The sequence below is a fragment of the Pan troglodytes genome, chromosome 6, assembly GCF_028858775.2.
Source record: "Pan troglodytes isolate AG18354 chromosome 6, NHGRI_mPanTro3-v2.0_pri, whole genome shotgun sequence".
NCBI lineage: Eukaryota > Metazoa > Chordata > Mammalia > Primates > Hominidae > Pan > Pan troglodytes.
The window spans coordinates 26,450,675-26,465,425 of NC_072404.2; the positions used below are offsets into that span (position 1 = coordinate 26,450,675).

General features: G+C 36.3%; 1 protein-coding gene across 1 annotated transcript in view; it reads left to right on the forward strand.

The window, feature by feature from the left end:
- The window catches only part of ABCB5 (ATP binding cassette subfamily B member 5), a 130,891-nt gene that overhangs the window by 11,247 nt on the left and 104,893 nt on the right, over nucleotides 1-14,751 (forward strand). The window contains exons 5-10 of the mRNA XM_009452745.4: nucleotides 9,286-9,477; nucleotides 9,562-9,733; nucleotides 11,834-11,958; nucleotides 12,039-12,216; nucleotides 13,617-13,730; nucleotides 14,050-14,160. Coding sequence (XP_009451020.4) covers nucleotides 9,286-9,477; nucleotides 9,562-9,733; nucleotides 11,834-11,958; nucleotides 12,039-12,216; nucleotides 13,617-13,730; nucleotides 14,050-14,160 — 892 coding nt within the window. The remainder of the gene's footprint in view (nucleotides 1-9,285; nucleotides 9,478-9,561; nucleotides 9,734-11,833; nucleotides 11,959-12,038; nucleotides 12,217-13,616; nucleotides 13,731-14,049; nucleotides 14,161-14,751) is intronic.

The following is a 14,751-nucleotide window of genomic DNA, read 5'->3' on the forward strand; positions in this document are numbered from 1 at the left end:
CTGACTAGTATTCCATGTTGTGTGTGTGTGTTTGTGTGTGTGTGTGTGTTTGTGTGTGTGTGTGTGTGTAAACATTTTCTTTATCCATTCATTCATTGATGAACACTTAGGTTGAGTCCATATCTTTGCTATTGTGAATAGGGCTACAATAAACATACAAGTGCAGGTATCTTTCTGGCACAATGATTTCTTTTCCTTTGGGTACATACTCAGTATTGACACTGCCAAATTGAATGGTATTTCAATTTTTAGTTCTTTGAGAAATCTCTATACTGTTTTCCATGGAGGTTGTACTAATTCACGTTACCCCCAATAGTGTATAAGTGTTCTCCTTTCTCTGCATTCTCACCAACATCTGTTATTATTTGGCTCTTTAATAGTAGACATTCTGATTGGTGTACGACTGTTTCACTGTGGTTTTATTTGCATTTCTCTGATGATTACTGAGGTTGAGCATTTTTTCATATGCTTTTTGGACATTTGTATGGCTCCTTTTGAAAAGTGTCTGCTCAAGTCTTTTGCCCACTTTTTAATGGAGTTATTAAGGTTTATTTTATTGTCATTGTTGAGATGTTTGGGTTCCTTGTAGATTCTAGATATTAGTTTTTTGTTGGTTGCATAGTTGGCAAATATTTTCTCCCATTCTGCAGGTTGTCTTTTCACTCTGTTGATTATTTCTTTTGCTGTGCAGAAGCTTTTTAATTAATTTCCATTTGTCTATTTTCGGTTTTGTTGCATTTGTTTTTGAAGTCTTAGTCATGAATTCTTTGTCAAGGCCAATGTCCAGAAGAGTTTGTCCTAAGTTTTCTTCGAGTATTCTTATCACTTCAGGTGTTAAATTTAAGTCTTTAATCCATCTTTAGTTGATGTTTGTATATGGTGAGAGATAGGGGTCCAGTTTTATTCCTTTGCTTACAGATTTCCAATTTTCCCAGCACCATTTATTAAATAGGATGTCCTTTTCCCAGTGTATGTTTTTGTTGGCTATGTTGAAGGTCAATTGGTTGTAGGTATGTGGCTTTATTTCTGGGTTCTCTATTCTTTTTCCTTGATCTATGTGTCTATTATTATACCAGTACCATGATGTTTTGGTTACTATAGCCTTGTAGTACAATTTGAAATCAGGTAGTGTGATACATCCAGCTTTGTTCTTTCTGCTTATAGTTGTTTTGGTTATAAAGGCTTTTTTTTTGGTTGCATATGAATTTTAGGACTGTCTTTTCTAATTCTGTGAAAAATGACATTGGCATTTTGATAGAAATTGCATTGAATGTATAGATTGCTTTGTCCAGTAAAGTCATTTTAATGATATTGATTCTTCAGATCCATGAGCATGGAATGTTTTCCCATTTGTTTGTATCATCTACAATTCCTCTCATTGATGTTTTGTAGTCTTCCTTGTAAAGATCTTTTAATTCCTTAGTTAAATATATTCTTAGATATTTTTTGTAACTATTGTAAATGGGATTGATTTCTTGATTTGATTCTCATTTTGATCATTATTGGTGTATAGAAATGTTACAGATTTTTGCACATTGATTTTATAACCTGAATCTTGACTGAATTTGTTAGCAAATCTAGGAGTATTTTGGTGGAATTGTTATGGTTTTCTAGGTATAAGACCATATCATCAGCAAATAAATAATTTGACTTTCTCTTTTCCAATTTGGATGCCTTTTATTTCTTTCTGTTGCTTGATTGCTCTGACTATAAATATGAATTGATTAAAATTAAATAAAATTTAAAATTCAGTTTCTCATTCTCAATCACATGTCAAGTATTAATAATTATATCTGGCTGGCTGCCATACAGTACAGCATAGATATTGAACATTTTTTTCATCATGGAAAGTTCTATTGGATAGTGTTGTTCTGGGCTACAATGTGAATGATGCTCCCTTGAATTGGGTTTTGTTGCAGCCTCAACTTTCTTTGGCTTAAAGTTCTTTTCTTAGCTAATTTTACATAAAATTTATTTATACTGGATCTTTTGAAAATTCTTGATTAGGATCTAGGGTAGTGTTTTATACTGAATTTTTGGTCTTACAGTATTAAAGCAGGGCTGTGATGTACAGTCACGAAGGATACTTTTTTTACAAAAAGTTTAAAATTTTTTTAATAGGAGCATCCATTTAAACGTAGACAATAAAAGGGACAATAAGATGAAAAGATATGTCTATGTACAGTTATTTAAGGGCTACTAAATTTATAAGGAAACATACTTACCTTTTATAGTACTTGTTATACCATTATTTCTTTTTTTAAGACTCATTTAAATAAGAAATTTGTTACTGAGACCAGCTGTGATGGCTCACTCATGTAATCCCAACATTTTAGGAGGCTGAGGCAGGCAGATCGCTTGAGGTCAGGAATTCAAGACAATCCTGGCTAACATGGTGAAACCCCGTCTCTATTAAGAATACAAAAATTAGCTGGGCATGGTGGTGGGCACCTGTAGTCCCAGCTACTCGGGAAGTTGAGGCAGGAGAATCGCTTGAACCTGGGAGTTGGAGCCTGCAGTGAGCTGAGATCACACCACTGCACTCAAGCCTCGGCAACAGAGCAAGACTCCATCAAAAAAAAAAAAAAAAAAAAAAGGAAGGAAGGAATTACGTATAATATTCAGTACATTATTATTAATTATAACTATTAATGTATTCAGTATGTTAATATTTTTGAAATATTTGAGATACATATTAAAGAAGACTCTTCAGTCAAATTGGTTTGGAAAACATTATCTATGACAGCCTTCTATCCGATACATAGGATACATACATGACAAATACGGATAGTAAAGGCTTCATTTAGTTAGCTTGGTTTAATCCAAGTTTTCCAAACCTACTAATATTTGATTGTGGAAAGTAATTTATTTCTGCTAAAATTGATTAGCATCTGTGGAACTAATATTTTAATGAACATATTTTGGGGACGCATTGATTTGCATAATTTTTTGAGTATAAGGTAATAGTACTTCTTCCGTCTGTAATAATGAGGAACTAAAGAATTCTATTCTACCTGTTATTTTCCAAAGAAAGAGACTCAGCTTTATAATTTTAATGTTAAGTCTATGCCCCTGTCTTATTTCTCAGAAAATTTTTCTAAAAATAGTTGAATCTTTTCTTGCTGACTCCAGATTGGAATGACTAAATAGTGCCAGGACTACTGCTGGTCAACATGATGCCTCCTCTTTTGCTGCCAAAAGTTGATTACTTAATTTTTTTTTTTTTTTTGAGATGGAGTTTTTGCTCTTGTTTCCCAGGCTGGAGTGCAATGGCACGATCTTGGCTCACTGCAACCTCTGCCTCCCGGGTTCAAGAGATTCTCCTGCCACAGCCTCGTGAGTAGCTGGGAATACAGGCATGAGCCTCCATGCCTGGCTAATTTTGTATTTTTAGTAGAAATGGGGTTCTCCATGTTGGTCAGGCTGGTCTTGAACTCCCGACCTCAGGTGATCTGCCCACCTCGGACTCCCAAAGTGCTAGGATTATAGGCGTGAGCTGCCATGCCAGGCCTTGATTACTTAATTCTATGTGAACTTCTAAGCAACTTAATCCTTTTCTTTTGCTACTTCTAATGTATCTAGCATAACCTACTTGAAAGAGAAGCGGCAAACTAGACAGCTAACTCCGTGTTAGATTAGCATATAGTAAGTGCTCAATAAATGAAGCCATTAAATCAATCTTAATGTGGGTGACTTTTGGAATCAGAAAGCTAAGGCCTCAAGGGTGGCTTCATTTGTTGACGCAAAATTAATTGCCTGGGCTCTGGGGCTACTAAAATTCTTCTTCTCCATCCCAGGTAGTTTGGGAGTCTGATTACTAGATGAATGTAGAGTTAATAAGTAGAGTCCTTCCATGTGGAAAACTCGAGTGTGTTGTTTTGTTTGTTTGTTTATAAGGAATAGTTTTTTTGTTTTTTGTTTTTCTTTTGAGACGGAGTCTCGCTCTGTCGCCCAGGCTGGAGTGCAGTGGCGCGATCTCGGCTCACTGCAAGCTCCGCCTCCCGGGTTCACGCCATTCTCCTGCCTCAGCCTCCCGAGTAGCTGGGACTACAGGCGCCCGCTACCACGCCCGGCTAATTTTTTGTATTTTTTTTTATTAGAGACGGGGTTTCACTGTGTTAGCCAGGATGGTCTCGATCTCCTGACCTCGTGATCCGCCCGCCTCGGCCTCCCAAAGTGCTGGGATTACAGGCGTGAGCCACCGCGCCCGGCCAAGGAATAGTTTTTTAAAAAGTGAGTCAGTGCTTCTATAAAATCATTTTAAATTATTTTTTCTGATTAAATCATATTTTCACTGCAGAAAATGTGAAAAGATACAAATGCACAAAGAAGACAATTAAATCACTTATACATAATCCCAACACTAATAGATAAAAATATTAATTTCTGTTTATATTATAGTATATTTACATGTATAATGGTACATATATAATTTTAGTGCAATTGTACTTTTTATATTATTTTTAATATCTTTGTTGATGTATAATTTATTTAGCATATAATTTACCAGTTTTAATTGTGCAACTTAATGATTTTTAGTAAATGTATGGAGTTGTACAGCCATCATCACAATATTTTTAGAACACTTTTATCCTCCTACAAAGATCTTCATTTGCAACCAATCCCTATTCCCATGCCCAGCTTGAGGCAACTCCTTATCTGCTTTTCATCTCAAAAGATTTGCATATTACTGACATTGTATATGCATGGAAATATATAATATGTAAGGTTCTTGTACCTGGCTTCTTTTGTTTGGCATACTGTTTTTGAGGTTCATCCATGTTGTAACATGTAGGAGTAATTTATTCCTTTTTATTGCTAGTAGTAATCCATTGCAAATCTGTATCACATTTTGTTTATCTCTTCACAAGCTGATGGATATTTCGATTGTTTCTACTTTTTGGCTATTTACAAATAATGCTTCTGTGAACACTGATGTACACTTCTTTGTGTGAACATATGTTTTTATTACTCTTGAGTAGACCTAGGAGTGGAATTGCTGGGTCATATGGTAAATTTAGGTTTGTCTCTTTAAAACACTGCCAAAGTGTTTTTTCAAAGTGGCTACACCATTTTACTGTCCACCAGCAGTGTCTGAGGGTTCCAGTTTCTCCATGTCCTCATCAACACTTGTTATTGTCTGCCTTTTTTATTACAGCCATTGTAGTAGGTATGAAGGGGTATTATAATATGACTTTAATTTGCATTTCCCTAGTGACTAATGATGAGCATTTAATGTACTTTTTAATCTATTCATATATTTTCTTTGGTGAAAAGTCTATTCAAATATTTTACATATTTTTAAATTGTGCCATTTGTCTTATTATTAAGTGGTAAGAATTCTTTATAAATTCTGATTACAAGTTCTTTGTTGGATATACAATTGGCAAATATTTCTTCCCCATCTGTCAGAGTGTACACTTTCTTAGAGGTTTCTTTTGAAGGACAAAGTTTTTAACTTTGGTAAAGTTCAGTTCACTAAGTTTTTATTTTATGGATTGCACTTTTGGGTGTGGGAATTTTTTGCCTAACCCAGGATGATGAAGATTTTCCTTTACATTTTCCTGTTGAAATTGCAATGTTTTAACTCTTAAACTTAGGTGTATGATCCATTTCAAGTTAATCTCTGTGAATGATGTGAGGTAATGGTTTAAATTTATTTTTTTTGCGTGTGGCTATCCAGTTGTCCCAGAACCATTTGTTGAAAAAACAATCTTTTCTCAATTAAATTGCCTTGGCACCTTTGCTAAAAATCAACTGCCAGTAAATGTAAGGGTCCATTTCTGTTCCCTCGGCTCTGTTGCAGTTATTGACATGTCTGTCTTTATGCCAGTACTGCACTGTTTCGATTACTGTAGTTTTATAGTTTTAATAAATAAACTCAGGAAGTGTAAGTTCTCCAAATTTGTTCTTCTTTTTAAAAATTACTTTGGCTATTCTGAGTTCTCTACATTTCTATATATATTTTATGATCACCTTGTCAATTTCTACAGGAAAGCACACAGGAGAATTTTGACAGGGATTGCATTGAATCTATAGATAAATTTGGGGAAGATTGTCATCTTAACAACACTGAGTCTCCCAATCCATCAACATGGATTGTCTCTTCATTTATTTAGATCTTCTTTAACTTCTCCTAATAATGTCTTGTGGTTTTCAGTGTATTCATCTTACATTTATTTTATTTGATTGTTGCAAATCTTTTCCCCACAGCATTAAAAAAAATTCAACAAGATTATTTTTATTAAGCCTGTAGTGTTCCATCCTATCCTTGAATAGTCCCTCTTACTAGAAAATACAGTAAATTATTTATGATACTTAATGTTCTATTAAAGTTTCTGTGAAAATTGAATTATCAAATTCTGAAGATTACTCTTAGGAGAAATACAGTGTTAGGATCCTGTGAGCCTCTGGTGACAAATTTTTCGTCAACCAAATAATACACAACCTCACTTTATGTGTGCTTTTTTTAAAAGACACCTTGTTTAATGTGTGTTGGTGATTCTTTAACATTGAACTCATGGTCAACAGCACTATATCTCACTCCCAAATGAAACTTATCTGACACACCTGTTTTCTAGACGGGGCACGTCACAGCCTTCTTGCACTAAGGAGCACTAGCCATCAGTTCAGCGTGATGCTTGGGAATCATTACAAATAGCAAAATCATCAACAAAAAGCACAAAAATGAGAAAAACTTGGCACTAAATAGACCACGAAAATAACACTTGCTTACAGTACGAGAGCTGAAACAAGAAGGCAGAGTACGTGTGCATCAGGCAAACCAAGTTTTTGGCCACTCTGTGCATGTCCATAAATAACCATGAAAACACCACAAGTATTGACTTGGGACTTAGAAAAAAAACTTAAGCAAGGAAGCAGATTTGCAAATACAGAATTTTCAAATAATGAGCATCAATTGTATTTTCCTCTCCTGTGTTGCTTGGTACTTCACTCTCCTGGATTTCCAACTACCTCACTGGCCTCTTGGCAGATTCTTTCTCTTCATCCCAAGCTACATCTTTGCAGAGTCACTAACAGTCCTTGGCCCTCTTCTCTTCTTTACCTACACTTAATTGTTCCTCTTCCTGGGTGCTCTCAGCTAGTCCCTTTGTTTTAATTACCACCTGCCTATAAGTTACTGCTTTCAAATCCACATCCCCAGCCTAGACCCCCTCTCTCGTGCTTCCATTTCTCATTTTCAGCTTCTTACTTGATCTCCATTTCGAGGTTTAACAGGCATTTCTGACTTCACAAGTCTAAATATGAACTCTATGTCCTGCAAATCTTGTCTTTGTCCCAGTCTCTCGCATCTATAAGTGATACCCTCATCACCAGCTGCTCAACTCAAAACCTAAGAAGTTATTCTTGATTTCTCTCTTTCCTACATTCCTCATATCCAATACATTGGCATTTTTTTCAGGAAGAATCTATTAAACAAAGATTATTTTATTATTGCAAACACACACACACACACACAAACTATAAAACACTAGTGTGCACCTGTAGTCCCAGCGTTATGTACCATCAGTGCCAGCTACTCAGGAGGCTGAGGCAGGAGGATTCCTTAAGCCTAGGAGTTTGAGGACAGCCTGGGCAACATACCCAGATCCCGTCTTTTTAAAAAAGCAAATAAACTATAAAGCACTAAGAAATCTAGATATCCATGCTAGAGCAAACAGGTGGCAATTGAACATCCTGGGTCTATAGTATGCTTGAGGGAGACTGTGACTGATTAGATCCCCACAGTAGAGAGAACATCTTCATAGGCAAACGGGGGCTTACCTGTAACAGCTGTTCAAGTTCTCTCTTCTCAGCAAGAATCATGAAAGGTACTTCATTCAAGGTGGTTGTACAGTCTGATGCTCTTCAGGCAGGTCAAATTCTCATAATCTAGAGGACTGAATGGAAAGGACTTTTCTTTTTCAAGATAGGTGTCACTGGAGGCAAGAATGGAGCTTTTTGCTTTGACAGTCTTCCCCGTCATGTGTCTAGCAGAGAAAGTTGGTTGTTCTTGTTCAGGGCGTCCATTAGTCTGGCAGTTTTTGTTTCCAAAATACACCTAAAATCTATCTGCTTCTTTGCATGTAGGCCGCCATGATCCTCATCCAGGCCCCCATTCTTCTCACCATGGCCAGGGCGATAGCTTCTTAACAGAACTTCCTGCTTCCATTATTTCTGCTTTCATCCGTTCTCCACAGAGAAGCTGGAGTAGTCTTTTAAAAAGTTGAACAGATAATGCCATCCCATGCTCAGATCTTCCAAAGATCTTCTGCTTCTCCTGGAATAAAACATGAACAATGCACTGTAAAAACCCTAGAATATGCCAAATTCTCCAGCCTCATTATTTCTTACCACTTTGGACTTCTTTTGTTTCTGGAATGTGCTAAACAACTTTTTTCTGACTCAGTCTCTCCTGGGAGAAATGTTTTTCCTCTCCCTGGAATGCACTTCCTGCTCTTTTTATGGCTGGCTTAATTTCACGTTTTGGATCCCAGCTATAATATCACTTCCTCACAGAAACTTTTCTTGACCACTCTATTTATCTGCACTAGCTCTCCCAACCCATGTTTACCCACCAGTTATTCTGTGGCCTATCCCCCGTTTACTTCCTTCCTAGAAAAACCTATTTGTTTTTCTCCTTGTGTATTGTCTGCCTCCTGCCAGAATTGGAGGATTATTATCTTGTTCATGGCTGTGTCTCTAGACCCTCACACATAGTGGGCACTCAGTATACATTTATTAAATAATTACATTTCTTATCTGATCTCCTACTGTACAATATTTGGATTGTTTTCAGCTTTTCTATATTGTTACAAATGCTGCAAAGACCAGTTATGTAGATGAATCTTTGTATATATTACCTTAGGGTGAATTCCTTAAGTTGAATTTGGGGCTGACTATGTATAGATTTTAAGCTTTTTATCAAATGCTTTTGACTGCTATCATTATTTTTTTACCCTCCAGTTCCACCTACAATTACCTTGATTGCCTCAATGGAACTTTTTCATATGAAAGTATTAAAAATACTGAAAGAAGATATAAGTAGCAAGAATGTTTTAAAATACTAATTTCTGATAATAATGTAAAAGATACACTCTATGTTTTACCAGGAAACCTAGATCATTACATTCAATGCACTTCACTCTCATGGCATGTTATTTTTAGTTCTTTTTCTAGTTCTAGCATAAATTTCCTCAATCAAATACTGTGATCGATTTTTTTTGTGTGTAACAAGAGAAAAATGTTGCGCTTCAGTCTCACATTCTAATACTCTTTCTTCAGGTTGACCCTGTATTATGTTGGAATAGGTGTTGCTGCCTTGATTTTTGGTTACATACAGATTTCCTTGTGGATTATAACTGCAGCACGACAGACCAAGAGGATTCGAAAACAGTTTTTTCATTCAGTTTTGGCACAGGACATCGGCTGGTTTGATAGCTGTGACATCGGTGAACTTAACACTCGCATGACACAGTAAGAGGATGATATTGTAGTATGTTAGCTTTGTTTTCATATGTGACATGTAAATGACCTAACTACATTTATTTGCTGTTTCAGTGACATTGACAAAATCAGTGATGGTATTGGAGATAAGATTGCTCTGTTGTTTCAAAACATGTCTACTTTTTCGATTGGCCTGGCAGTTGGTTTGGTGAAGGGCTGGAAACTCACCCTAGTGACTCTATCCACGTCTCCTCTTATAATGGCTTCAGCGGCAGCGTGTTCTAGGGTAAGTGAGATGGCTAATGCAATATTGAATGGAAGCAGCAGTGTGGACTAAATGACTCACTGAGTTTGTCCAAAAATGGCTTTTCTATTCACTTGCCATGTCCCAAACTACAAAGGGATATTATACACCACGAATACTTTTGATTTTGTTCACCATTAGTCCCCTTTCTATCTTCAAGTTATTTGGCTAAGATGAAATGTTTTTAATAGCTTGCTAACATTGAAAACATTTCTCTTCATTTAGCAGTCTAACACAACTTCAAGTGGTAGCATGGATAAAGTATGATGTCATTATACATGTGATGTTTAGTTGTTGCTGTTGGGACAGACTTGTTTGCTCTAAATTCACAGATCAACATGTTACGATTCATTTCACTGGGTAGAATGGAATAAGAAAATCCTAAAACAATAAACACCTTTTTATATCATCCTCTTAAAGTTTATGTATATATGTAAAGTTTTTTTTTTGAGGCAAGGTCTCACTATGTCACACAGGCTGGAGTGCAGTGGTGCAAACATGGTTCACTGCAGCCTCAACTTCCCAGGCTCAAGTCATCCTCCCATCTCAGACCCCAAGTAGCTGGGACTACAGGCAACCATGCCCAGCTAACTTTTCTATTTTTTGTAGAGACGGATTTTCATCATGTTGCCCAGGCTGATCTCGAATTCTTGGGCTGAAGGTATCTGCCCACCTTGGCCCCACAAACTGCTGGGATTGCAGGCCAGTGAGCCACCGCACCCAGCCAAGTTTATATTTCAGTAAGGCTTTCAATTACATTTCAGATTTCTGCTAATATCTATTTTTATGTACTACACAAATATGTTTCAGTTTTTAAAACAAATTACGTACTCGCATTCTAAATTACATTTTTAGCACTGTTTTGCTGTAAGTATAACACAAAATTGTAATCTTATCTACAGCCTGGTTTTGAAACCAATACTCTGTGAAATCTAAAAACAACAAATGTATCTATAATATTACTCTTCAAATCATATCTTTTGGCAATTCTACCATTGTATATACTCATCTTCTAGATCGGAGGCACAGTGCTTTAAATTTGGCAACACTAATCGTTCTTTATGGAAATCCAGTTCCTAAAATTTCCAGAGTTTATTTACTAACAATATAGTAATTCAACCAAACAAGAATTTTCAGCAATAAAAATATTCTATAATGGGCTAATCCCTTAACAATAGGCTTGGAGATTTGGACAGCATGTCTTTACTTAGCGTGACTCCGAGTATTGACTTTGTAGCCTTTATCAAAATCTTCATCCTCAACTTATTTGAAATGAGGAAGGAAATCTCAGTAGAAAGATTGCCTGCAGTAAGTTAGTAAGATCAGAACCTTAACGTCCACAGAAGAGAAGTAAGCGAGGAGTTGTAAGGGAATAGCAGTGGGTAGACTAAATTCTATTATTGTATTCATTGATCATGAAGAGCAAGCAGGTGAAGGTCAGAGTTATCCAAAGGATGCGATACCAGAGTGGATGGCTTCTAGCTTCCTTCAATTCAACTTGACAATTATCTATTAAATACTTGCTAAGTACAAGGCTTTGTGCCAGGTGGTGTTTCCCCTCTAGTGATCTACTATAGGAATAATTATCTTTAGTAAGTGAATTCAGAAAATAATGAGTATTACTCAGCTTCTGCTACTCTCTCACTTTAACAGTTATCCAAGCATGTCTTATATAAAATCAGCTCCTATTATGTGGAATATATTTTTTAGGTGGATAGACTTGCTATGCGAATAGGCAATAGTTATGAATTCACAGCTCTGAAGGCAGTATCCCTGCTGTTCCCTTTTGTGGAACTGTTGTGTTAATTACAAAATTGTAAAAGGATTATTAAATGGGACATATAATGGAGAAAAGGGCATGTGAAATCAGGTAAACCTGTCTAGTCACCAATAGTGATATTTTCCCTTTTCTCTCTGAAATCTTACCTCTTAGTATTTGAAGACAAATTTTTAAAAATACAGAGATAGAGTCTAAAAAAATACCATTAGTCTACTTAGAATTCAAATTCTGCCTGACTTAAATGTTCAGAACATTATTACTACACAGAGTCATTTTTTAACTGTGGTTGTGGTTTATTACAGATGGTCATCTCATTGACCAGTAAGGAATTAAGTGCCTATTCCAAAGCTGGGGCTGTGGCAGAAGAAGTCTTGTCATCAATCCGAACAGTCATAGCCTTTAGGGCCCAGGAGAAAGAACTTCAAAGGTCTGTCCTTTTAAATATAACAAGATATGCTTGGTTTTATTTTCCCCAGTGGCTACTAAGTTGTGTTCTGTTTTTGTAAGGTATACACAGAATCTCAAAGATGCAAAGGATTTTGGCATAAAAAGGACTATAGCTTCAAAAGTGTCTCTTGGTGCTGTGTACTTCTTTATGAATGGAACCTATGGACTTGCTTTTTGGTATGGAACCTCCTTGATTCTTAATGGAGAACCTGGATATACCATCGGGACTGTTCTTGCTGTAAGTCTTGTTTGAGAACAAGGTATCAGGCCTGGATAATCTTTCCTTACCTAGTTTAGCCAAAATTCCTCTTTGAAGATAAATATTCAAAGATGAATGTTTTTATTAAACAAATATTTGTTTCCCTCAAATTATCTGTATACACCTTTAAATTATAGTTATGAATTCACAGCATTTATTCATCCAGCATGTTTTAGTGTCCTCGCTGTGTCAAGCATCTGCATTCCGCTTTTGGAAGAATCATAATTGAATTCCCCACTGGGAGATACACTGAGTTTTGTTAATCTAGCAGTGAAAAAGGCCATTCTCTTGTGAGACTTTTCCTTTCATCTGGGCTGAGATCAGACGGCGTTCTGCATTCACCTTGCTAAATGTCTTCTCTCTGGAAATGGTCTGTACAGTTTGCACTCACCTCCTCTTCCTCTGTCCTTTCAGCATGTAGTAATTTTATAAACAGACTACATAGAGCTCTGTCCAATATCACAGTTTGGAGACTTTTAAATTCTTATGGGTTATGTGTTAAATAATAATTTATTCAGTTATCCTCTTAAGTTACAACAATAAACAGATCAGTTCAGGATTAAGAAACATTTGTCTTGAGGAACCAAAATGATCTGCTCTTTATACTTTGATCCTTGTTTGGCCTTTCCATTCTTATAGACTTCTCTTATTTCCATTAAATTCATCTTTTGTATTTGAGGCATTCATAATTAAGACTTTTAGCTATTCATTTATTTCATATAAAGTGAAATGTGAGCATGAAGGATTTTTCACTCATCTTTGCTCCTCAGTTTATGTGTGGCTGGGTATCTGGCTTACTAAGCCTAAGCATCCTCATCTATATGATAGGAATAAGAGCTCCTAGCTTGAGGGATTCTTTTCTTATTTGACTTTTTGCAGAGATGAGTCTGTCTTAAAATAGACAGCTGTCCCCTAATACAAAAATTCAAAAACAGTTTGAGTGAAAACAGTACAATGTCTCTGAGCCAATAAAATCTACTGAATTTTTCTTTTTAAAGTTCGAGGGGTCACCCAACAAGGAGGGGAGTGCAACTCACCATGGGGTTTATACATGGCCAGCACACTTCAGTTAGCAGACTTTTCTGGTCACACATCCCAGCATGTGATAACCACAAGACTATGAGATAATCAAAAGTTGTTCCTTATTAGGAAAAGGCCAAGGATACTTGGATTAATCTGTGTTTCTATCGCTTCTCGGCCTTTTGGCTAAGGTCAAGTGTAATCTGTGTTTCTTTTTTATTTGGTCATATCTTCCATTCTTTCTTACCTAATTCCTCTAATATCTCTCTGTGAGCCTAAACCAATAATTATATATTACATTCTATTGTCTTTCTTATATAACTGCAGAAACATAAATATCACTTTGTTTGTTCCTGTAGGTTTTCTTTAGTGTAATCCATAGTAGTTATTGCATTGGAGCAGCAGTCCCTCACTTTGAAACCTTCACAATAGCCCGAGGAGCTGCCTTTAATATTTTCCAGGTTATTGATAAGGTAAGACCTCTTATTGCTTTGAAGAATAACTATCATTACTGCAAGAAGGAGACAAAAAAACATACACACTCGTTTTCACTAAAACAATAGGATGGACAAATTTAATGTTGGCCAGTTGTTTATGGGAAAGAGAGACTGCCTTTAATTCTTTTCTAAGAGGATATTGTGTTGTATTGAAACCTTCATGTCTAACTCAATGCACTTCTAAAGCAGAAAGGAAACTGTCATGGAAGAAAACCATCCTTACACTATTTTTAAAATGTAGAGACTGTCAGTTTACTCCTTTGAAGATTTATAACATTTCCTTTGTTTTTCCAAGAAACCCAGTATAGATAACTTTTCCACAGCTGGATATAAACCTGAATCCATAGAAGGAACCGTGGAATTTAAAAATGTTTCTTTCAATTATCCATCAAGACCATCTATCAAGGTAGGTTAAAACAAATTACACAATTGTGCAGTTTTCTGATATTATCTTCCACTGGCCAAGATCTTCTCTGACATGATTACTTAGGATCACTTTTTTCCAAGATTTTGGCTACTTTGCTTAGAGACTTGAGGAGGTAGATAAATAATGGACAAATAACTCTGGATCAACTAGTTATATTTTGCAGCATTCTTTCTGTATTCAACTGACTAAAGCATTTTCAGCTCCGTGAAATTCTTCTACTCTGGGTTTGGGAACACACCTAAACGTCTTGGGTTGACGCTGCCACCTGTTGGTGGTTCCTAGATGCTACCCCACTCAACATACTCATTTTAACCCCCTCGTCTCTAACCTAGGAGAATTATGCACATGTGCCTTTCCCTTCTTCCTTTCCTGGGGCTTTTACTGCACCAGCAATTGTGGCTAGTACTTTATCACCTTTACACACACGCACACACACACGCAGTTTATCCTACTCCATCATTCAGTCTTTGACAAGTTCTTGTGAAAATGTGTGTCTTTTTTATTGTCTTCCCCCTTTCGCTTCATTAGTGTATTTACCAAAAAAGTAGTTGTTGTTAAAGATTGCACAAG